General features: G+C 39.2%; 1 protein-coding gene across 1 annotated transcript in view; it reads left to right on the top strand.

Moving 5' to 3' along the window:
- The window catches only part of LOC139131008 (TBC domain-containing protein kinase-like protein), a 35,563-nt gene that overhangs the window by 4,027 nt on the left and 5,619 nt on the right, over positions 1–25,917 (top strand). Inside the window, exons 6-15 of the mRNA XM_070696906.1 lie at positions 567–715; positions 1,212–1,347; positions 12,250–12,399; positions 12,967–13,048; positions 13,572–13,706; positions 14,197–14,437; positions 14,725–14,808; positions 15,607–15,729; positions 16,396–16,557; positions 17,582–17,766. Of these exons, the coding sequence (XP_070553007.1) occupies positions 567–715; positions 1,212–1,347; positions 12,250–12,399; positions 12,967–13,048; positions 13,572–13,706; positions 14,197–14,437; positions 14,725–14,808; positions 15,607–15,729; positions 16,396–16,557; positions 17,582–17,766 (1,447 nt within the window). The remainder of the gene's footprint in view (positions 1–566; positions 716–1,211; positions 1,348–12,249; positions 12,400–12,966; positions 13,049–13,571; positions 13,707–14,196; positions 14,438–14,724; positions 14,809–15,606; positions 15,730–16,395; positions 16,558–17,581; positions 17,767–25,917) is intronic.

The following is a 25,917-nucleotide window of genomic DNA, read 5'->3' on the forward strand; positions in this document are numbered from 1 at the left end:
ATTCACTCATATTCAAAGAAGATTTGGTTTCCATCCTTAGGTTGTAGTCTCAATCAGTATACCTTAGTTACAATATCAGCCAGGTTTGATGAAACTTGTCTGTTGAAATCACTACAGTCAAATGGTTAATTATATGGTTTGAAAGTGAGTTGAAGTTTGCATACTTCATCATAACGATACTTGTACATGAATGTCAGAAAAAGTGTGTGAAATTATAGAGCCTGTCATTGTATGTCAGAATTTATGCTGCAGTAAGTATAAGAAAGGTATCAAGGGAGTCTAAATTTTCCACTAACATCTAAACTTTTGAAACCTATTGTTTTCTTGACTGTATATTCAATAGTTTTAAACCACATAAAAAGGTTTTTTACAGTAATTATTTCAAGACATTGCTGATAATACTCATCATGTGCAGTATTAGGACTAACACACACATACAGATCTACAAAAGTGCAGACACACACACACACACACACACACACACACACAGTTTTGTGACCAGTACCGTTCACTGTCTCATAAACTAACATGAGTTGAAACTTTCCCCTTTCAAACATTATGTTCAGACCCAGTCCAAGTGAGCTGCTGAAAAATGGAATATTCAAAGAAAATCGAGACAGAGAAGAGCCGTATGATGAACCCATACCGCTGTTTTCAACAAAGCTACGCTGTGAGAAACTAGAAATACCCGAATATGATGAAAATTCACAGATAGGTAATCAACTATGTGCTTTGTTCAAACTGTAAAAGCAATACATTTGTATTGTGCATACTTTGAGGCTTTTTCATGGTTGATCATCATGACAGTTATGTGACAGACTGTTTTATTTTCATACTTTCATTGACTGGCTAGGAAAAAGATACTGCCCATGGTATTTCTGTATTGTATGTGAACTGAAAAATTCATTGTGTAAAATGTGATGTCCAAAAAAAAATGCAGGTGTTCTCAAGTAAAATGCAGACCTAATCTCCATAGCTCCTTGAATATTTGAATACGCAATATCTTAAGACACCATACATCTTAACAATTTGGTCACACTTTGGATCGTGAAAAATTTTTTTAACAATATGAATTTCACCAGATTTTTATACATCTGATATTGTGCAAGAGTAGATTTTACAAATACATTGTCAGTGGTAGAGTTCATTATCAGAACAGTTGCACAGCAAAATTCTCATTTGATTTTGTCCACTCCATTTTTTTTTCTCAGAGGAAGAGGATCATTTGGCCAGCAGAAGTATTGCTGAGATCTATTACCTATGGTGTCTGGCAGGGGGCAATTTAGAAGGTGAATTGAAAAAGAAAGGCTTGATCACAACTCAGCCCCCAATCTGTGGTATGCCAGAGTAAGTCAACTCTTCATTTTAATCATTGTAGACAGTTTCCTCCGCTATACTGTGATTCATTTCATTTCATTTATGTTCATACTTGTAATAGGTCAAACCTGGAATGCGAAAGGACCACGGTACAAACAAACCCACGTGCGCAAACACGCAAAGACATATGTGTATTTCCATACGCATTAGTGCACATGTAGGTTTGTTTGTACCGTCATCACGTGATCTCTTGGACGTACTGAGTCTGTAGAACACATCGCGTCGGTTTTATTCCAGAGTAGAAGCATTGCTGATATTGAGCAGTATTTGGAAGCCAGAAATAACAGCCTAAGATTCAGACTTGTGGCATTTTGACAGGTCCCCGTACACTTTATAATGATGAAAATAGCTTTGTTGTAGACATCAGCTCCAATCAGACCTAAACCAGATAAGGCCAAAAAACAAAATATGGTGTCCTGTTCCGATTACCCGTCCCCTACCTCAATTTTATCCCCCCGACCCTAGACTTTTTAGAGCTTCGTAAACCCGGAAGTAAAAATAATGATATGAAAAAACGTGAAACGCATGAAACTAATTTTAGTTCGATTTTGATACTTTTTGAACTGCTTCAATGAAATGCTGTTGAAACAATACCACGCGTAAATTTCCGTACGTTGATTTTACATATGAAAGCCTATCAGCCAGTTGAGAGTTACGTTCACAAAAGTTCATTGCCCTAGCCCGATAAGGTTTCTGTGTCACATCTCTGTACGATTAAGGAAAGGAGACAAACTGAAGTTTTTGTGCATCATATGAATGTCTATAACACTCTGAAAATAATTGTGATAGCAAAATTGACACGAAAAATTGGACTTTATTGTCACAGAAACATGTTCAGTGCAGACTGAATACAAGAGAAGTCGGCCAGTTGCGAGCTCGGTCAGTGGGAGAACTCGGCCAGTTACGAACTCGGTCAGTTGGAGAAGTCAGCCAGTGGGCAAACTCGGCCAGTACAGTATGCACCCAATTAGAATATAGCATCTGTAATAGTGTTTCTTTTTTTTTGAAGTCTCACCAAAGTTATATGCGAAAGCGATCTAAATGTCATGCATAAGGTGAGCGTAATGTTTGCAAACTTCACAGATCACAGTACGTATGATATACACACATTGGGTAAAATTAAGGGGTAGACCCACCTTCCTTGAGTGATTTTGGTCATTTTTTGTTTATGGTAAATTTTGAATCTGTCTAATATGGCCTTTGAGTGGACGATAAGTTTGAAACCATAACATACTCGGAAATGAGTTAAATTTTAACAAAAATGAACATTGTAGGTCAGTTCGCGTGCCGTGTTTTTCTTATGTCTTAACGGTTTCCAGATTAGTCAAGGCTATCTCAAGAGCGTAAGCAGATTACGTTAATTCCATCCGGAGGAGTGCGCATGCGTCAGTCTTCTTCCCAGCTGCCGGCAGGAAGTACTAGTATGTCGTGGCTACTAAACATGCTGAAGGTAGCCGGCCGTCGATTGCAAAAGCATGGTCCACAAAAGCGAAATATCAAGCATATGGCCGAGAATGAGAGAACAGTTAAAATTGTCAGAGTTACAGTCAGGCTTAAAACTCCAGTTTCCCATCGCGATGCGTTGAAAAGGTGTAAACTGGAAATGGTCGCAAGCGAGGACTGTAACGCAGAACGCTTTATACTCATTCAACACTAAACTGAGCTTCGAACAAAAGCTGGTGATACATCTTGCGCACAACTGAGAGGCTGCTCATTGTAGTCTACGTTATTTTTACCTAGTTTTCCTATAACACGTATTTTATAAAACTGTTCCCGTATAAAACAAATAACGGTCGAAAATCCAAATAGTACGTCTTTGTCTTTACATGTTTGCTAAATAAAGTCCAGAATTCAAAATTAATCGCCCGCCCAAACCAAAACCAAAACGTACATTTGTGTCTGCTAACAAATGACGTTGACTCAATGCAAAGTATTCTTGACCGCGGACATCCGGGAACTTGCGGTTTTTAACGTCATTTTTGCGTCACACTGCCATGAGAACAAAATATTGAAGTGTGGATTTTTCGACCTTTACACCTGTATTCAAAGTTTCAACATTATTGTCAATGATAAACACTGAGTTCCGTCCTTTGTCACATAATTTCTGCATTGTTCACTGTCCTGTATAGTCAAATCCCAATTCACCTCACTCGCGTGCGTGAGGTGAAAGTGACGTCACTCCGCGGTCAAGAATAGTCTGACATTCAAAACTGACCCCGCCCTAATCAAACTAGGCTACTCCGAAAATCCTAAAATTACGTCTTTTTCTGATAACAGTTTACATGTTTGTCTGCACCTAATGAAGTCCGACATTCAAATTGATCCCGCTCCGAACTAATTGCGACTGATGATAAAAATGTCAGATGATTTTTAACGTCTGTAAATGCCCAGTTAAGTCCGGCAACCAAAACTGTTCCCGCTTACGTTACGGTTTACGCGTAAAGCATGCAATGAAGATTACGTTCCTGTACGTCACCATAAGTTTTCTCTCAGTCTTTTTTTGTGAAAATGGTTGCGACGTATTTTTGTTTCGACAGTTGGGCGAGCAACATTCCTCTCAGTAGAAATTTAATAGAAATATGCCAATAGTTCGAAATTTTATAACGACAAAATCGCGCCGGTGTCTGCTCTGCCCGGTTTGGAAAAGTGAGCTTATTGTTTTGTAAATTCTATGCGGGCACAGAGGGAACGTGATGCGGGTAATGCACGTAAAGTTTTGCTACATTACACTAGAATGATGCCGTGATTTACAATGTAAACACAATGTATTAGTCCTATATATCTAGCATTTGTTTTTCAATCTGTACCGGAGCTAATCATAGAGCATAATTTGTCTCGATCAACTGAACTTTTATTGGCGGACTGCTCATGAAGTGAGTCGAAGTCCAGGGTCGAAATCAATCTCGATTGAAAAGTATGCGATATTTCATAGCACAAATTCATGTCAGTATAGCTTTAAAATCATTGCGATTGAATTGTTATTAGGTAATTATAAACTTATGCGGTAAATTTAAAGAAACCAAAATTGAAAATGATAGAATAATTTCCATGAACTTGAAAAAATTAAACAACCATGAACGTGCTTTTTTCGAATCAGCAACTACTTTTTCCTGTGGATAAACTCAATCACGCTGAAAAACAGCGTGCTGCTGGTCTGTCTATCGTCGTTATTATAGTAGTTCAACGGACAGTCGCCACCGGAGAACGACGAATGCTCGTTTCCACATATCAGCCAACGCGATATTCAACTGTTTGACTGAAGTTCACGCATTTCATTACTTGTACAAAATTCGACCGTCGCGATTTTAGAATGACGCATTCAGTTTAATATCAGCGTGGTCACAGATTCACATCTGTTTTAGGTACTCGCCTCCATGGTACTCGCGAAGCCAAAACAAGTCGCTTTTAGAATTGTTCAAGTTTCGTGTCAGAATCGATTTATTTCAGTTTTTCGCCAACTTTTTATCTTACTATTAGGAAATCGTTTTAGATACCAGATATTGTCAGGTGTTATATTTAGTTTAGCCTAACGATGGGTTCTAACCTGACACAACACAAAGTTAGCCCGGCACTGGTGCTTCTGAGGTCGGAAACCGCGTTCATGTAGCTGTCCGTTTTTAGCTCCATGCCATGTTCAAGGCGGACTGTGGTCGTACTTCAACATGCAGTACGGAACGTAAAAGCTAACGTACGCAACACGGCGTCTGAATGAACTTCGTCTTTGTCGGTATGTACCACATTGTAAATTCATTGTCACGTGTCTCTCTCCGGACAGGAAGCTGAAAACGCGGTGACGATTGCGCAACCAAAAGAGAGGAAAACACAATGTCATTGGACTTGGCATGCAAAATCACATAATTTTAACGAAGTATATACGCAGCCAGCCATTTCTTCGCTTGCTAATCAAATTTTAACTGGTACACTACAGTGCACAGTTATATGGGGTTCACATCTAGGCCCGGGGCCGGCCAGAACTAATCCGGCAGAATGTGAGAAGATAAGCTAATCTTTTGTCCGCGTTCACATTACGTTCAACGCTGTCCTAGCCTAGATCATTTGGTAGCGTCTAGCCGCCGTTGACCTTATACAGGTCAAAATACATTCATCAGATACATTCCAGTTCCTACATAGAAAATAATGTCATCCAAAATCAACCTTCAAGGGCCTAATCAAAGGCGAAACATTAAGGTACATGAGGACATGTAACAATGAAGAAGACTTCAACAACAAAGTCAAAACATTTAATGAAAAGCTATTACTGCGAGAATATCCACAACAAGAAATATCAAACATCAATGCGGAAACAAATTACTAAGTACGCTACACGAAGAACACATTTAAATCACAAACAAACGCACAACAACAACACAAATAAATTGATATTTGCTACCAAATATAGTCCACACATCAAAACAAAAAGACATCAAACAAGCACTCCTGAAGAACTGGGAAGAAATAGAAAAAGACCAAACACTAAATAATTTATTCACGATGAAACCGATCATCCTTTACAAAAGAAATCCAAAATTGGCGACACACTCATAAATGCACTAGTACATAATCTTAGAGAACGACCGAACACAATGAAACACAACAAACTGACCCAAACATAAGTATTCTAGCCTCCTTGCTAGACGAACAAAACACTGACAATAATTATTGCCATCGCGATAATTGTTGGTACACCCAAGCCCCAATATACTTAAGGAAACCGCTGCGAATATCCCTATATCGCAAATTAATTAGCCAACAGTATTGCTAGTGCACCAGATCATCTTGCAGTTTGTTTATCGAAAACACTGCGGGGTGCGTATGCGGTGTCCCCTAGACAAAACACTATTGCAGAAGCCGTTCATATAGCGTGAACGATGGTACATTAAAGGATTAACTTTTACAAGTAAAGTTACATTGCTTTTGCCAGTTTTTGTTGAATTGCTGTGGTAAATTCCATTGCCTAGGGAACATGTTGAAGCAACCAAATTCGACAGACTTTCCCTGAAGAAAAAGTGCAAGAGAGATAGGTACTGTCATGACTTTGACTTCGTTTCGTTGTACTGGCGTTGTCATCATAAATGCCGTCATTACCACTGTCTCACAAAAACTGTAATTTGCGTCCGGCATTGAGGTGAAATCCGTATTTTTAACTTTTATTTTCATAAAGTGATCAGTTTACGTCGAGGTTTACAATGTGCGTAGTTTTCTATATGATGTACAACATGAACCTTTTCACGTTTAACACCCATCGAGCGATATGTCATCTTACCTCAAGCATGTACTTCGACAATTTTCCATCAAACGGATGGCTTCCTTGAGTGAAAATTCAAAGTCTCTAAATTTATAATCTCGTTTCGAAGAAACCGATTTGCCGACCGACCGCTTTAAAGTAGATGCGTATTCTTAGAGTGACAGTGAGAATAGACAGTTGTGTAAGTAACCCGTATTTTATCGGCCGTGCACCGATGTAGTTTCTAAAAAGTTACTACTTGTAAAACTTCCAGGCTTCGAGGTTCTGTTATCCGACATGTCGTAGCGAAATTCTGTGAGAACTACAAGTAATACAGACAAAGTTTGGGTTTCTGACGGTTCCATGTATGAGCTGATTATCAAGTTGAAATTATTGTGTGGATAGTCGTTGCTGCTGGTCCGCGGCGTGGCGGGAATTTGTCATGAACAAACATTCTTCAACTGTCAGCCATATAAACCTCTACAGTTTTCATCGACGGCTTTCATGGTTTCGAAGAAGACCTTTTTTTCTCGGATATATTTCTGACAACCTCGGCTTAGAGGCAAAGTCGATGTCGTCTCGTAGTACACCCTGTGCGAGTCTCGGCCTTGACATGACACAAGCAGACATACGTCACTGTTCAGTCACATTTATTTGGATGCGTCATACGGATAATATCATTATTCAGGGGGGGGTATCGGACTAAAGTGGGCACATAGTAGAGTTTTCTCAAGAAATGTAAAACGGAAAAGGACAGTCATATCATCAATTTCAAAGAATGCTGAAATGCCATAGTTTTAATCGTTAATCGATGGCAAAGTTCGTATTTTGACCTCAACGTATCCAATCGAGAAGGTAAACTTGGCATGACTCAAAGTTTGAAAATGTGTTGTCTTGTCTCCCGCGGCCTGGCATGGCCCGGAGGCACTGACGTTTCGTACTTCGAATTCTGAGAGCTATCAAATCGTCACGATCAGCGGACACGAAATTACTATTTTCAAATTGTCATCACTGAAAAAATACAGAGAAATGAGAAAACACGGTGAGAAAAAAGGCATTTCATCGATGCTGTTGATACCTTCCTTTCGCTTCTGATCTACCCAGTGCAAAACTGGTACCTTTTCAAACCACTCATGACTCAGAACCCAACTCATTCCAACTGGCCCGATACAACCGGCCCGAATTCAGTTTGTTGGGAAGCAACGATAGCTTTTCCTGCAAACGTAGACAGACCTGCAGTGTGCACTGAAAGGAATAGTTGGCGACATCTTTTCGAAATTCTGAAAATATAGCTAAAGAAGGAGCCATATCTCAGTCAGTACGGCCAAACCTTAGCGTTCACACCGACTATGGGACAGAGCATTTTCAAACGAAACGGAAATGTCAAGGAAAGGCGATGACTTATTTTCTAAATTGAAGAAAATGCTTAAAATTGGCTGTGTTAGTCAATCAAGCGAAATATTTTTGTTCCAATAAAATCAGTCTCGATTCTACCCTCTACTAGACTAAATCGACAACGGAGGGTGCATAGGTACGCGGTAGAACGTGTAAATCTCAAACAACGGGCGAATAGGCCAAACCCGGAATTCGAATCGACCACGGTACAAACAAAGCCATGTGCGCAAACGCGCACAGATGTACGTGTATTTCCATACGCGTTCAGTACACATGTGGGTCTGTTTGTACCGGCATCACGTGATTATTTGGGCGTACTGAGTATGTAGAACGGCGTACGCATCGCGTCCTTTTTATTCCGGAGTAGAACCATTGGTTTCGGGCGAGTTGATTCTGGGCTGTTCAAGTTGGAGAAAGTGCGAGTTAATTGTCATTCGTGCAAAACGGTCAAGAAAACTTCAGGAAAATAGGAAATCAATGAAATTTACCGCAGACGTGGTGATACACATAGGCAAAAGCAATTTAACTTCATAGAAAGTCAATGCTTTACTTCAGTAATTTATCGGTCATGCAAATAAACGGCCTCTACTTTATGAGACACCCAACGGTGTTTTGATAAATAGACTGAAAGATGATCTGCCAAACTTCATGCACATAGCGATAGTGCTGCCAGCTAATCTCTTTGCGATGTAGGTATATTCCCAGCGGTTTCCCTAAGTATATTGGGGCTTGGGTGTACCAACAATTATCGCGAACCACGAACCACGAACAGTGAAACATAAATCTAAGGAGAGCAATCTCCAAAGAAAAGCGACTGAGGAAGAAACCACACACTGGTTTCGAAACGTAGCGTCAAAGGCCGGGGTCAAAGGATCACCCTGTCATTCGACAGCCAGATTACGGCTACGTCTCGCCATGGCTTATATCTACACCAATAGCCAAACACACAAAATCAAACACAAACACAGAGAACGAAAAAATAGTGTAGGCGATATGTGCAGCCGCTTTCCCTTTATTACAAACGCTGTGAGATGATATTGTAGGCGATTCGATCCCTTGACGTGCCGTCCATCAGATTTTTCACCATATATTCGTTCCAATGCCTAAAAGACACTTGATTTCTTCCGTAGCCCAGTTGACTCCTCGACTCGCCATGTCTAAAATGATACTGAATCGTCGAATAGGTCAAAGACTACACTGCATGTCAACTACAGAGGGCGTCAACTGGGACCTGAGTCGGACAAAACGCGTTCACATACGCTGTTTACTGCTCGGCCAGAGACCTGGGTCGGCCACAAAACCACCCCTCTCGACTAGGACAGAAATTGTCCGGACAGTGGCCGGCCAGAAGCGTTCACACGTGTTTTTTTGGTCGGCCACGAACCTGGCTAGGACAAGGCCTAGTCTTTTTGGGCTAATGTGAACGGCCCTTATATACGCTAGTTTGTATTTAGCAAGAAGATTATCCCCAGATTTAGCTCGGAATGACAGTTGTGTAAATAAAGCCTAACGCTTACGCCGCGAACTGGCCGTTTCAGTGTTCATTTTCTTCCAATTTTCACGTCATGTATCATTTCATTCATACCACAAATTCAGACAATTGTGTAAAAAGTCCTGTACTTCATTATTGGCTGGGAATTTCCACCGAAAATGTGAGCGAACCGGAATTTTAGCTGACTTTGTGCGACTCCAAGGGTCGCATACACATTTCTGCGATTTAGTCCGTTCCGTTTTTGGCAATGTATCGCAATTTCTGGAGAGTGTAACTTGGCGCCGTGTTGACGGATTAGCCTTATCTTTACACAGGTTGTAGTTGTGACTGTTTCTACAAAACCGTGTCTCAGAATTCCGATAATGTTCCAAAAACAAAAGATATCGTGACAAACGTGGACAAAAGCTGTTAATTTATTCAGAATCCACCACTTCTCACTTTCAAGGCTAATTGTGCAAAAACAAAGCGGAGTATCAAAAATCCAAGACACGGTTTTTTACACACCTTACCCTGCTATCGATTGCAGTAAACGACTTACCAATGGCCATCACCCTCTCGTACTTACACTTTTTTAAGTGAAAAAACTCAAAAACACACATTTTTGAGCAAAACAAACACACGCAAACAGGTTTTGAAATATTCTTACAATTTTTATAATCTTCAATTGTCGAGCTACCCAAACATATACTACATGTCGGGTTAAAGATTCATTTTAATGGTGAAAAATCAGGTTAAAGAAAAGTGTCTGTGAATGTGGGTCTCCCCCTTAAAGATGGTGGTATATCGCGATCGTGGCAGCGAGTTTTGCAGCCTTCGTCATGGTTACGCTTGAAGTCCGTTAAAAAGTCATAGGAGATAGTGAAGCCATGAATTTTACTGAAGAAATGGCATAATGTTTGCCTGAACTTTAATACGGTACGCGTGCGATCTGCAGAAACACAGAGGCAGACCGTACATGTTTTGCAGGGTGGACGTGGGACCTCTTCGAGTTGTTTTCTGAATGTTCATAGTAGTTTTAAACCCACAAAATAACAAAAATTATGGTAGTAAAAAGTTAAAACTGGCATGTGCCGATTAAGTATTCAACTGTGAAGAGAATGCGTATGCAATCATATTGCTTTGTTGCGAGTGGCCGAGTTCTCCTGGCCGACTTCTCCCACTGGCCGAGTTGGTCGGCACCGGCGCTGGCCGAATTCGCAACTGGCCAACTTCTCCGGTTACCGTGCAGCATGACTGCAAAAGCATGGAAGCAAGCTGTGGTGTCAACGGGCCCAGTTTTTGAATTCAGTGAGCAGACACTGACTCATTTTTCGGGGCAAATAAACCCTAAAATTAACTGTCGGTGACAACCAACCTTTCTGTTTGTTATTTTCCCCATTCTAAAATGACTGAAAAAAAAGCAACTGGAGCAAATCTGACATCGAGAAAAACTCGACTACGTCTTCAATTCAAAACAAGGGATCTGACCCTCTAAGTTGTTCGTTTTAGCTCTACTGAGTCTGAGCACAAAACTACAAGACCAGCTAGGTCACTACAAAACACAGCTCACTGGTTTGCAAAGGGCAATGTTGATCCAAACTTACAATAGTGAGGGATGATATACACACAGTAAAAACGTGACAAACAAGCACATTATTTTTTTCAGAACCTACAAAACATTCTTTTATAACTACAATAGATCTTTTTTCTTGGTTTGTGTAGTGCAGACAGTTCAGTGAAAATGAAAAAATCCCTTGAAGGTACAGTGGCAATGGCTGGCTGTTGTTAATTTTTATGTTTGAATGTACATTAAGCCCAAAGAAAGCAAACATACAGAATATGTACAAACAAATATATAGAATATTTAAGCATTTAAGCTACAATTTTTAGGGATATTAAAGCTTATGAATATTAATGAGCCGTCCGCCACTCTTGGAAGCCCTATACATTCGCAACAGTGATACCCAAATTTGTTGACTTTTGAAAAAATCTTATAGAGGATGGTATTTGGAGCCAGAAGCTTGGATTGTGTAAGCAAGTGATTTATGGCTTGTAGTATAACACAAGTGACATCACTGCAACATTAAAACTAACATATAAGATGTCATTAAATGTTTCAGTTAAATCCCCCCCAAATTTTAAAATCCCCCTCAAAAATTCCAGTAGAGGGGGACCAATCCCCCCTGGTATAGTATCCTAGATGAAACACTGCATTGATGACAGTAAACATTGTGTTGTGTCAGTTCTTACAAGTCAGACTTACCTGTGGATAAACAGTTCACTTTCCTGTCAAAGAATTGTAATTTAGCCATATCAATTTCCGTTGCAGTCAAATAAACCACACATTTCAATTCTACTAATGAATATTTTATTTTAATAAATTGGTATTCAATTTGAGTGCGTGTCATGAGGAAATTGTTCACTGGTAGTTTGTTTGAACGCGTACAAAATGCACATTGAGAAATAAAAAAAAATGAAAAAAAAAATTTCCCTACCTACCTACCCTATTTTTGAAAACCATGTAATCAGAACAGCACAATTTTTTTGGGGGGCCTAATCTGAAATAAGTCTTGAAAGATTATAAATTCTTCCTATGGTTAATTCCCAAGTCAAGTTTCATAACTAAAGTGCTTTTTTCCCTTTCATACAATGCAACTTTCATTTACTTGAAATATTTTAATGTGGTGTCAATAGAGAACAAACAAAGCCCGTTGTATAAGTTACCAGAGTTCCCTGTGATTAGCATCTTGAGTATATTTTCTGTACGTTATATTTCCTGCAGTGTTAACACAGTGGACAATGAGCGGTATGGTCTGGTCAGGGATTACAGCTTTCTATTGGACGACACAACAATTTGCATATCTATTGAACCACTCAGGAAGAGGCTTGAAAATATTGACGCTGCAGCTTATTATCCTCTTCTTGAAGATGAGTAAGTTGGATCTTGTACACCGTCTTTGACATTGGGTGATGTCACCTCCGCATCTTGAAAAACACTCACATAGGCAGTTCACTTTACCATGAAGTTTTCACCTTTCTTAGATGTGTAATGTGTTGAATTCATTGAATATCTGTCATGGAGTTGACACCAGTGGATACCATTACATTGTACCTTGGCCATACCACCTTGTATTCTACTCATTTGCATCAAATGTCCCCCTGAAAAGAAGAGACATTTGTGCAGATTATACCAGGCTGTGGTTTTGTGATCGTGTCCATAAAATGTCAGTCTGAAAACCACAGCTTGGAGCCAGGCTAATTGATCTATAAGTTCCTGCAAATGCTACATTTAGTTTTGTTTGAAGTTAAGTTTGCATCTTATCAGAGTGTTGTAGAATGAAATCGAGTACAGAGTCATAAAGTTACGCTGCAAAAAGTTAAGTTCATCAAACAGCTTAGCTTAAAGTGTACAGTATTCTCTATTTACAGAAATCTCTGAAGTGCGTTTGTCGTATTTGAAATTTACGGTGATCACTTATAGTTCTTTGAATTTTCACAGGAAAAATAATAGCATGCATACCTCAGGTAGCAGTAATGACTTACTGGAAGTGGTGATTAGAGAAAAAGATATCGAGTATCAGGTAAGAGTAGAGACAACATTGAATAAGAGATCCCACCTCAAACACCTCGATATCGAAAGACTTGAACTTTTTATCGCACTTTCTGTGAGAAAAATATGACCCATTGCCTTTCAAAATCAATTAGAATGAGAATGAGGGGTCAAAGTGCAAAATTTGCAACTGGAGAAACAATGTATCCAGTATTTACTGACACTCAAAATTTCAAAATGGCTACCATCCCAGTGTCAGCCCCTTGGAAACAAAATAAATTTTCACTCACAAAAATAAATTGGTGAAAATTAATAATTCATAAGCTTCTAAAAGAATTCTGACAAGTGGTAGACCAAAAAATATTGTAAAAGTCTGAATATCTGTCCCCGAGGAGCATTTTACATTAACACTCTTTTTACCCAGCCAATGTACACATTTCGTGGATACTTATGAATCAGAACTCATAGAATGTATGTTCAGTGTGTTTTCTCCTGGTGCCAAAATATTGATTGTCGATTAAAAGTTGTATTATTTTATTTCTTTTTTTGATCAGTTTCACAGAATTATTCTGTATGAGAGACTTGTGAAGGGCTATCCGTACAACCGAGAGAGAATCTGGAAAGAGGCGAGAGTTGATACTCCTCCGTTAGTAAGGGATCTTGTCTGGGCAGCCTTGCTGGGTGTTGAGGTAATATTAGTTATAGAAAAAATGGTGTTACATTTGTGTCTGTGTATCTTTCAACAGAAGTTCATTCACCGTATTACATGTCATTTTTAGATTGGATCCTTCATCTTTGTATTTGACAATTATGTCAAAAAAGTCTGGTGAGAAACCATGTGAAATGAAACAGTGTATAGCAATAAATTATCAACCTGATGTGCCAACAGAATGGGTTTGAATTTCCCATGAGCCAATCAAAAGTTTATGTTTTCGAAATTTGATAAGGTTGAATTACATAACAAAGTCCAGGCCTCGTAATCAAACATCAGTACTTTCCATGCACTCACCACCAAACACTATACAGTGCACAATCCTAGGTCATGAATGTGCAACATTGATAGTGAGTCATCATAAGTTTTGCATAATGAAATAATACTCTTTGATACAATTAGCATACATGAATAATCTGTCAGACGATGTTACTGAATGGTAAAAGCAATATTTTCACTCTCACAAGGGCGACATACAAGGAAGATATGATTCCATTGACAAGGAGAGTCCCATTCCAACTGACAGACAGATAGAAGTTGATATACCACGCTGTCATCAGTACGATGAGTTGCTCTCGTCGCCGGAAGCTCACGCCAAATTCAAAAGAATTCTGAAAGCCTGGGTGATGTCAAATCCTGGTCTGGTCTACTGGCAGGGCCTTGACTCACTCTGTGCTCCATTTCTGTACTTGAACTTCAATAACGAAGGTGAGACATTTGTCCTTTGAACTTAAGCATACTCCCTAGGTTCCCTGCGTGTAGGCCTGGACTTTATTCTCAGATGCAATACAGTCATTGTGGATGATAGTACTAGATTTTCAGTGCAGTGCTTGCTCAGAATTCAACAGAAGATCACACTGCCTCATTTGATACCATCTGTATTTCTATGTAGTCTCAACTGATATGTATAGTTATTCATATGTATGGCGTAGAGTGGAAAACAATTCAAAAAGTGCCCAGCTGAAATCATCTGAACATTTTGGTTTTTTTTACAGCTCTGGCTTTCAGTTGTTTTTCAAATTTTATCCCCAAGTACTTGAACCAGTTTTTCCTGAAGGACAACTCTCCAGTCATACAAGGTGAGAAAGTTTCTGAACACTGCATGGAAATATCAGGTCTTTGAAATATTATGAACTTTACAAGTCTACTAGTATTTCTGAATGACATCGTGATAGAAATCTCAACATGCAAATTTTAATGTATGTCCAAAATTGTTGACAGGGTATGTGGACACTAAACATAGAAGGCTGATGAAATTATAGTACTTTTCACTATAAGTGTCATGATAGAATCCATAAGAAGTAGCAAGCTAGAGGATTGAGCAGATCAAACTGCAGTGGTCCATCGTGGCACAAAATGCCCCAAAAATTTGTTTAAATTTCTGCTGGTAACAGCAAATATTGCACATTGTAATGCTTTGTTTGATAACAAACAGACATTTGCAATCAGAGCTATTTAAAGTGATGTGGCAATTATGCCTTCTGCAAAAGAAAATCCGTGTTCTCACCTATCTGACCCTTTCACTATTGTGTTAGTCTGCCTTCGTCCAACTTTATCATATTGGACCAACAGGGTCATTTCAAACTTTGGCATTAAAGGATCAATTCATTTTACATGCGCAACATGTGGGTTTCAAAGGAACTTTACGAGAACTTTACATACCAGTATTTGATCACTTTTTGACATTGTTTGACTGATAAGAAAGTTCTGTCACATATTCACTCTCTACAACAAAACAACATTTAACATTCTTGTTCTCAAAACTTTGGTGAACCAAAGATATAGAGCATAACAAATGAGTACCTGTAGTATTTATATTTATAGACACAGCCCACTCTCAATCACAGCCTAATCTATGTCTTTCTTTCTCCCTGCAGAGTACTTAGCAGTTTTCAGTCACCTGATAGCTTTCCATGATCCGGAACTCAGTAGTCACATGGATAGCATCGGATTTATTCCGGAACTCTACTCCATTCCGTGGTTTTTGACCATGTTTGCCCGTAAGTATTTTCACCCTCCCACTGCCAGTAGTTTGAGAATTTGTGACAGTCTTTGCTGTGATTTGGAAATGGTAGGTCGAAGCTGCAAGATACCAAGAGGTGCTGATTTTGTATACAGCAATACATGAACAATGTTTGGCAATCAACAACTCACTATACAATTGTATCTTGACAAGCATCAACATAAGTCAAATAGTCTTGTAGCCCATCAGGTCTCAACCAAAAGATTGGAAGACACTCATCCCTGATGATATCTGTAAGAAATTGATTTTCATACATTTGAAGGTTACAGTGTATTTTTCTACAATGATGTCTGTACCCAGACCATGGACAGACTGGTTCCATACAAGCTTTCTGTGGTCTTCATCAGAATTTTAATACTTTATGTATTTTTGTTTTCCTTTGCAAGAATGCTTTTCTTTTTCTTTACATGATTGCAGTTTCTCAGTTTTCTGCATAACTATTGCTGTTTTTCTGGTCACTTCCCTACACTAAAATTTATAGTTTATATTTCGTACTAATTTAATTTCTTGTTTTCCAGAAGAAATAAAACTATTAGTGTAGCAACAATTTAAAACTATTTCTTATGGTATAAATCTGATCCACACTTACAGAAATTTGAATCATTTTAATAACTATGAGTTGGCTTTGGTACTTTTTTCACAGATGTATTTCCTCTGCATAAGATATTTCATCTTTGGGATACCTTGTTGCTAGGCAACTCATCCTTCCCATTATGCATTGGGGTAGCCATTTTGCAACAACTCCGGGATCAGCTGCTGATGTTTGGTTTCAATGAATGCATTCTGCTGTTCTCTGATATGCCAGGTGAGATGTGTTGACAGTACTGTTTCTGCAGAGGTTTTGGCGCCCTCAAGTGGCAGGTTGTTGGTGCAAGGTTTCTTTATGTCAGAAGTGCTGTAAGCATTTTCAACACTGAATAAATATCAGTATCGTTTAAATCATCCAACGGTTATCAAAATGAGCCATCCATAGTTTCATCAGATATCATTCTGTCCAATTCAGCCATTTGAACAGGGCTTTGTGATTTATTTTGTGTAAACTTATAGTTGAGGTAGTTGGTGCTTCAAAATTGAAAGACTTTCCTCCGGGAACTTTAAACAATTCCCTTTTAAAACCAAGGATAAAAAGTAAGGGTCACTGGACTAGAGAAACAAATTACCCAATTTTTTTTTCCAATGCTTGAAATTTAAAATGGCTGCTATGGGGAAAAAACAAATTTCAATTTTCCCAAAAAATAAGCCGGTGAAAACTTAACACTCCAAAAGCTTCCAAATCAGCCCCCACAAGCAGAGTCTGAACATCTGTCCCAAAGGTGCTTTCTACTGGGGTTAGATTATTTACACGATGAATATAACAAAGTGTCTTTTTGGTTGCAAACATAACATGAGTCAAACAAAATACAATTTTTATCAAGAAGAACAGCAGTTTTTTATTTTCAGAGTCTTTCGTCTCCAGGGTAGTTTCTTGTCAAAGGACATAACAAGTGCAACGTTTTTTCTCAAAATCTATCAAAAATTGTAAAAGGTACATGGTACATGGCATAAACTTCTCAATATAAACACCAAATATAAACTACAATGTCATAGCAATTATATTTCTTTCACTCAAATACATGAATAAGTCTACTTCTTTCTGTACAAAATGTGTACTTTATGAAAAGTTTGTATAAAAGTTCTGTATAAAAAGTTTGAGCACAGCTAAACATTTTGCCTTTTTGTGAAATCTACATCAAAGTTGGGCCCTGAAATGATATTTTATCATTGTGTAGAAAGAATTCTACGGCGAGAGAAACAGCAATTTGTCATTTATATTTTATTTCACTTGCCAGGCATTGACATTGAGAGGTGTGTCCGTGATTCCATCCGTATATTCTGCAACACGCCAAAGAGTGCCACTTTCCGAGAGCATGCCAACCCGCACAAAGCGGTTGGGGGCGCCAAACTCAGTCACTATGTCACCAAACCAGTGTCCTACTACAGCACCGATTACCATGACACGCCCAAGACCGATTTGGTAAGTTTGATGCAGCTTTCCCAATGAATAAAATTCACAAATGACTGTTCATAGATGTCAAATGGATGGTAGTCCTCCTAACAACAAAGTGCTTGCCCATGGTTAGGTATGGTACAAATTTTGTCAAAGTATAAAGTGGACCAATAACAAAATGTCGGCCGTCTCTTGTTGTGAACCTGACAGCTACAGGGAGGTAAGACTTTCTTTGCCATATTTCAGTAAAGTAACTTAAATTTTACTCAATTAGAATTTTGGTAAAACCAATGAAAAACATTTGAAGATAATTTACAAAACTTAGGTCTACTGCCTGAGAGCAGAACTTATCGCACTGTACTTATTTTCTCAACGTGAAAATTCCAGAGCAGAAGTAACATCTTTGTCTCACTTTATGGCGGTACACACCGCAAAACTGAAAGCTTTTCAAGTTTTACTCAAATTTTCTTCAAAGAAGCTTTAAACCGCTCTCTTTCACTATCAGGAACAAAATCAGAGCGAACTCTTGGTTTAAAAAGTACCCATTATTTACTGATGTTTGAAATTCAAAATGGCCACTATTGTGGTGAAAATATGACCAGTAAATTCTCTGTTTCCACAAAAAGTAAGTCACACTGAAATTTCATGTACCCCACAAGCTTCAAAATGGATCCACATATGCAGCGAAACAGTTAAGTATTGTGAACATTTTAGGGTTTGAACATATTTCCCCTTGGTGCATACTACCGTAACTTAGCAGCCAGGGATAATTCCCACCTGTAGATTTTCATGTAGTCGTTAGAAAATGTCAAAACCACATTATTGTTTGTCTTTTAGGTGTTATGGCATATATTCCACCAAAGCTTCTGTGAAATTTACTCTTCCAATTAAAAGGGATACTTTTGCTACCTTTCTTGGCCCTTTCTTACATCAAGAAAATCAACTTGGTGTCATAGAAATGTACCATGAAAAATTATGTATCGTGTCAAATCGGCATACAGCCTGTTCTATACACAGTGCACAGTCCTGTCACTGATGACAGGATTGTGTGTGTAGAGATTGGTGATTTGTCAGATCAAATGTTGAATTGTTTGCAAGTATTTCTTGCATTGCATCATTATCTGTTCTGTTTACAAGCAGGGTCTGAAAGTATCATGTTTTGGTGACACCACTCACAGCATCTTTCACGATATTCAATTAACTGACTTTATAATCGATACAACATTATCAAAAATAAGTGGAAACACACTGACTTTGTCTTTGTAGAGCTTTGTAAAGTTCCCATGAATTGTGTCAAAATGGGACACTGAAATCATGGAGAATCAACCATATTGTGGAAAGTGACAACTTCAGACTGTATAAGTACATCTTTGAAATGTTATCGGTGTCTGAAAAGTTGGACCTGGTAGGGAAAAGGAAGTTTATAAGCATGAAGAACAGAGTAGAATTCAGTCTTGATTACAAACAATGTTAAGGCACGTAACCATCTCTACCTTTGCTGATGTCTTCAAGAGAATTTTTTGAACCAGCAGTTATGGAGCTCTAACCTTTGACTATGCAAAGATTTTTGAGGGAGACTGTCAGAGGTCATCTGAGAAACAATACTTTGGAGGGTTTGGGTGATATGGGATTGAAAATATCAAAAATGATTTATCATTGTCTGTAGTTTACCGGGTGTAAAAATTTCTGATATCAAAATAACATTGAAATACTTTAACATGTAATAATAAGCCTGTACAAGCAATGATATGGTGACTGTAGCGATCAACAAATAAAATATTTGCCTGTTAGTTCTTGAATCAGAAATTAACCCATTTTTCTAGCACTTTAAGTTTCATCAGATACAGTCGATGACTCCATGGACAACGAAAAACCACAGGTGGTATGTTACTGTATCTTGCGTAGACAACTTCAAAAACTAATCAAAAAAAGTATGCCTTCAATTAGCTTCCTCAAGCTATCATGCTTTGGTTGTCACATACTCTACATACACATATTGAATGTGTAGGTATGCTCTACTGTCTATGGTAGAATGCATAGTTGTGTTACGCTGCCAGACATGCAAGTACAGTTTATATTTGTGGTCTGACAGGCGTGTAATAAAACTAATGTCAACCTCCAAGTGGACATTTATTTGCCTCATGGTGGGAGATAACTTGCCATCCTGCCTTCCAGCAAGTTGTCACCTTCCCATCTTCCTTATCAAAGAGATTTCTGTAAGTAGTCCATACTTCATGATACCCTCAGATTGTGTGACTGGACATTGATTTCAAACATAAGATTTTGACAGCAATATTTTAAATTGACTGAAACCCGCCACATGCAACTTGCTTTAGATCATAAAAATTTGCCAAAAAAATGAAGTAAGTTATAGTTTTGCTTACAATGTCAATGAACCTGTATAATAGCTGGTGAATTCTGTATTTCTTGCCCGTATATTGACACAGTCATTGAGTGCTCTCCCGTCATTGTAACCCAACATTTTATGGAGAAACTTCCATCATTGTTTTGAGTGACTGTCACATCTCCCCTGGTCTGGTCAGGGCCCGTGAATTTGGCACGTATATCACCGACTTTTGGCATACTACCTCTTCCGGTGTCAGCATATTTTTGCCTGACTTTTGCATGGATCCTCCTGCCAGTGCTGGCAGTCTTTGGAACATCAACAAGCTCATATGCGGTAAGCAGCATCACTCCAACCTCAAAGGTTTTTGGTTCGTACAGTTCATCGCTGCCTCTGAACACCATGGTATCGTCCACATCGGGGCAGACTTTTGTCAGGACTGTGTTTGCCTGTTCTATCTTGGCGTCCATCTCTGCTTTCTGTGACAACAACCGTGCAGCATTGTGGTACTCTCTGAGATTCTCTGCCCGTTGCTTTGCACTGCTGAGCTCTGCCCTGCCATTTTCCAACTTTTCCAGCTGCTCTTCTAACTTTTCCTTTCTCTCTTCGTACTCCTCTTGTAGCTGTCGCAGTAGTTTCTCTCCGCTCTCTTTGATTCTCACGGTTGTCTGCATGACCATTCTTTGAACATAGCGATCCAGCGTCACAGTCATGGTGTTGAAACGTTCGTTCAGAGCATCTGCAATCTTCCGCAGTTGTTCTTCGCTGTCATTGGCTTCCCTTTCCCTGTCTTCTAAGGTCTTCATGGTGTCTTCAAGTTCATCCTTGTATTCGGCTGCCATTTCTTCTAAGGAGTTGTAGTGGTGTTCAGGCCGGGGGTGGTCTAAAATCGCACACTGTGCGCACAGTAAACTCTGGCAGGTGTCGCAGAAGAAGTCAGCGTGGCGGTCGGGGTGGGTGGAGCAAGGGATTGGCGGCTGTACAGAGTCAGGGTTTGTAAGCCTTGCATTCTCATATTCATCTCTTGGGAGAGTTACATGGGCTGTAGTGACCGGCAGTCTGTCATGCGCATCAAAGCAATCTTGACACAAGGAAATGTCACAGTCCACGCAGTGAACTGTGACCTCCCCTTGCCCGCTGCACTCACATTGCTGGCCTTCTTGCTCCGTCTCGTCTTGACCAGTGATGATGGGTCTGTACCTCTGGACTAGTTCATCCAGTGAGTTCAAAAAGAAGTTATTTTGGAGCCCAGCGATGCCATCTCTTGGAAGATAATGGTTTGATCGACACAGGGGACAAGTGATCTGCTGTCTGTTGCCTACCAGCCCAATTATACACTGCTCACAGAGACTGTGGAAACATGGCAGTACTTTGGCATTTCTATAATTCCCTGCGCAAACAGCACACTGCAACAGATTTGCCTCAATCTCATCCAGACATGTACTCAGCAATTCACCACTTGCCATCTTGTCTGGCGTCTATAACTCACACTCAGGTGACACAGGAGTGAAAACTTGTTGTTTCAATATGGCAGAACGACCTAGATATGTGCAGGCCTGAACAATAATGGCAAAGATAAGTGGCCTGTGTAGAGTCATGTGACTGATTTGTATGGCAGAACTTTGCCCCAGGCCCAAGTTATCACATGTAGGTCTGAGTTAGCCTAGATTTGAAATTGAGATTTTTGATTCATATATTGGGTCACCTCCTCATGGGTTGGTTGTTTGTTATAGATTTACATCAGACAAAGTTTTTTGTGTTTTTCTGTCTTCACCTGTTCTGTGTGCGTGTGAGCATATCACAGGTTTCAGTGGAACAGCATTGATCTCAATGAACTGCAGTATGCATGTCAATCATATCAGCGATCTGATAACAGGAGTGCCCTTCTATTGGCCGAGTACTTTGTGTGTCCTTGATATCAGTAGCAAATCGAAACAAAGTTGCAATTTTGCAATGACTTTTCATAGCATGTAATCAAACTGAAAAACTAAGATGTACATTGGCCATGCTAAAATAACCCAGTTATTGTGCCTTGCCCCTGCTTGCAGTGTAAAAGAGCATTTGATTCATGTCTATAAATGACATTTCAATATTGAGCTCTTTTATCAGCTTGTGAAACTTAAATTAAATGTTTATAAAAGTTTATGCTTTTGCCAAAAACAAAAAACGTATTGATACAAATGGAAGCTGCATTCAACTCATGAAAAAGAAAGTATAAATGCTCTGAATTCTCGGAAAGAAAACTGAAAATTATTGAAATCAAAAAGAAAGTGTGTATGTTTTGAATTCTCAGAATGAAAAGGGCAAATCCTGGAAATAAAAATAAAGTGTGTACGCTATCAATTCTTAGAATGAAAAGGTCAAATTGTAGAAATTGAAAAAGAAAGTGTGTATGCTTTGAATTCTTGGAATGAAAAGTCAAATCTTGGAAACAAAAAAGAAAGCCATTTTTGTTGTGACCACCCCTTTCAAAGTCTAGTAATACTTCACCTCTGACGATGTTTATTATCAGTTTACCTTTTTAGACAGTGTCTGGTCCTTCACACAGTCACTGTGACCTGAGTAAACACCCTACTGTCTACAGTAGGGTGAACTCGTCAAAAGATCAAGTCATTCACCATGGGGGCAGGGTTTGAAATTAACTTTTTTCCGTGATAGTCCACTTGGCTACCATTTTCTGAAGTTGGTAGCCCAGTGACTGTGGCTGCAGGTCGTATGCAATTTTGGTTTAGGGATATTTTTTCATCAAGCAGACAATAAAATACCTATTTATAATGATTCTGCGTATGAAGTGAATTTTCTAGTCATTGACATTTGACGGGAATACTTGCAGACCTAAAACCTAAATGAAACAGTGCCACTCAAAAGTTTGGTGACCTATTGCCCGTCTCATACTCGGAGGTTGTCTGCAAATTTTGATAGCTGCCATGGCAATGAATAATCTGTCTCAGCCCATGTAGCAGGGCTAAAAATAGACCATACGCTTTCTATGGGGAGGTAGGAGACATAATTTCCCAGTAATTGTGATTGATACATTACGACCAAAATTTAATGAAAATGCATTTTCATTCGCCATCACTTCCTGTGCCTGTCATCGAAGTATATCAGTTCAGACATTGAAATTTTGTTTCAAAAATTCCACTGTACTGTCGTCTTTGTAATTTGCATAACAAAGTCATAGTCTGGCCTTTCTATGTCCAGTTGGGTTGATACATTTAGCTAAGGGATGGACCATTAGATCTTGGGAGGGGTGGTTCAAAACAGAAAAAAAATTTCAAAGTAAAAGGTTAGGAAAAAATCTTCAGACTAGTTTGCAAAATAAAAAAATAAAATCAGAACACAAAAACATCATAAATCTGACAGTTTACTTAGAAAAAAAAATTAGCACATCACGACCCACTTGGGAAAAAAAATTTTCAAAATTTACAGTTGTTAAAAATAAATATTCTCAATCTGATTGTGACCACCCCACCTCCAATGATCTAATGGTCCTTCCCTAATCCCAAAGTAGCGGACATCGCACGCCAAGTATTGACAGAGTTTCATGTCTCAGGCTGTGGTAGTCCGTGTGGGCTACCATTTAATTTGGATTTCGGTAGCCCCAGGGAAAAGTTTGAAGTCTATGGATGCTGGACTACCGCTAATTTCAAGCCCTGCCGGGGTCACATTTTCCAGTCAGTTTGAGTGTCAGATAAGCAATGGGCATACAGTAGTAGTCAGGGGTGTTACTCTTCACAGCACAACAGCATACATGAAGTTGAATCCATTGTCTTCAGTATGGGTACAGTGTTCTCCACAAATGAAAATTAAAGGCGGGCGGCTAATTAGCATATGTATTTGCATAATATTTGCATACAATTTACATATCACCAGGGCTATTCACAAGGCACTCCAGTGATGAGATATACTTCTGACATTCTCAATATTTTTCTCCATTCAGCAGTGATTAATGGCAAGCTATACAATTTATTTTTACATTTAAATCCTGTCTATTTACTTTAAATAAATAATAAAACATCAAAAGTGAAAAAAAAACACATTGAACTAATACAAACAATACACAATTTAGTAAATATATTGCACAATACCAACATGAAAATTCAAAAGTAGGCCTACATGAGAAGTAATCAGTGTTCGAAATAATCGGTGGCAAATGGTGGCACGTTTTCATGTGACCCTCTGTTACTATATGTTTGTCTGTAGCCGGATTGGTAAAGCCATGAACGTCTTTTTTTTACGTCCATGACAAGTTGACACGGGACTGAAAAATGCACTATAAAGTTACAATGCGGAGTCAGCGGAGCATGCCTGCAGAGAAACATACGTTGACTTTAAAACTCAATTCATAATAAAGGGAGGCCCGAAAAAAATGATACCAAGTATTTCCAAGAGAAAGATTTGAAATTTCATCGACTCTTAGTTCGGCAAACGTACAAAACTTCGACAACTGCGCGGCGTAGGCTGCCATGCATGTTTGTGTGGAGCACGCTGGCGCACTAGATCTCGATCACACGCGACCTTTGAACTATACAGTAGGCCTACAGAACCGTATGTACGGTACATAGCTGTTGTATTCGGATGATCACACGAATGATGATTTTAACTCGTGCAGTTTCTTTTTACTTCATTTCATTGTGCCTTTGATATTTTAAAACGGTCACGGATTTTGAAACTTGATCAAACGCAACTGCTTCTCAAAGTCAATCGAATGAATCCATGCAAGTTACGAATGCATGACAGGAAATGACACACATGGCTTCACGTCATGTGGACGTACACACGGATCTCAAAATGGCTAACTTGGCTCGGATACGCAACGACCTGAGCACGCGAAGTACCATACTTTTTTGCATCTGATATTTGTCTCAACCAATCGTACGATTTTAGCCAGATCTGATCGAAATCACTTTTCCTGACCTTCGGATCCTTACAAGTACGAGACATCGGCGGCAATGGCAGTTGACAATAGCATAGATGCTTTGACTGAGTGTCCGCTGGCAAAAATGCAACACCGAGCCTTCGAGTGTACCGTGTCCGTTGTATGAAATGGACGGTGTCTGTACGGTACGGTCGGCACATTTCAAGCTTTTTGAATTGAAGTCTTAGCCAGTGTTCATCGGCACTACGGCCGTTTCACACTTGAAAAGCTTGCTGAAATAAGAGCGTGACAAAATCGCCGCTGAGAAACATAGGTCTTCAACCACATTTACTAAAGAGTATCGGCGCCGGCGGATATGAAACAGGATCGGGCGAAAAAAATAAAGGATCGGGGCCGTCGGGGCCTGGGGAGAACATTGAGGATTGCATGCAGTCGCAAAACAAACCGACAGATGTGTGAACGGTCCCGCTTTATTACACGACGTTGTCAGTTGCTGTCATTTTTATTCAATAGGCTTTCAGATATTGTTCGGACAAACTGTACGGAAAACAGTTTAGGGACTGGACATAAATACAGGGGGGGGGGTGGGCCGGTGTTTTTCGAAAAACCGCTGCGTAAAAAATAGTGACCCTTCAAAAGTTCATGCACAAAAATTAGTGACCCTCCCCCTTATCCGTGCATGAAAATAAGTGACCCTCCCCTGTTACTCAATACCCCCAAAAAAACCCGCAATGTGTTAAAGACCCCCTTCTGACTTGCTATACTTTTAAGTCGCCCTCCCGAAAGGAAGGCAAAATGTGGCCGATATAACGCGTTGTCCAAGAAATATCAAATCATATGTGTGTGATAATTCATGTAAATGTACTTTGCTTGAAGTGGCAGGTAAAAAGTGCATGCCTGTACAAAAAATGTAATTTTTAGATTTTATCGATAATGTTGATTCACTATACATGTA

The sequence above is a fragment of the Ptychodera flava genome, chromosome 4, assembly GCF_041260155.1.
Source record: "Ptychodera flava strain L36383 chromosome 4, AS_Pfla_20210202, whole genome shotgun sequence".
Classification (NCBI taxonomy): Eukaryota; Metazoa; Hemichordata; class Enteropneusta; family Ptychoderidae; genus Ptychodera; species Ptychodera flava.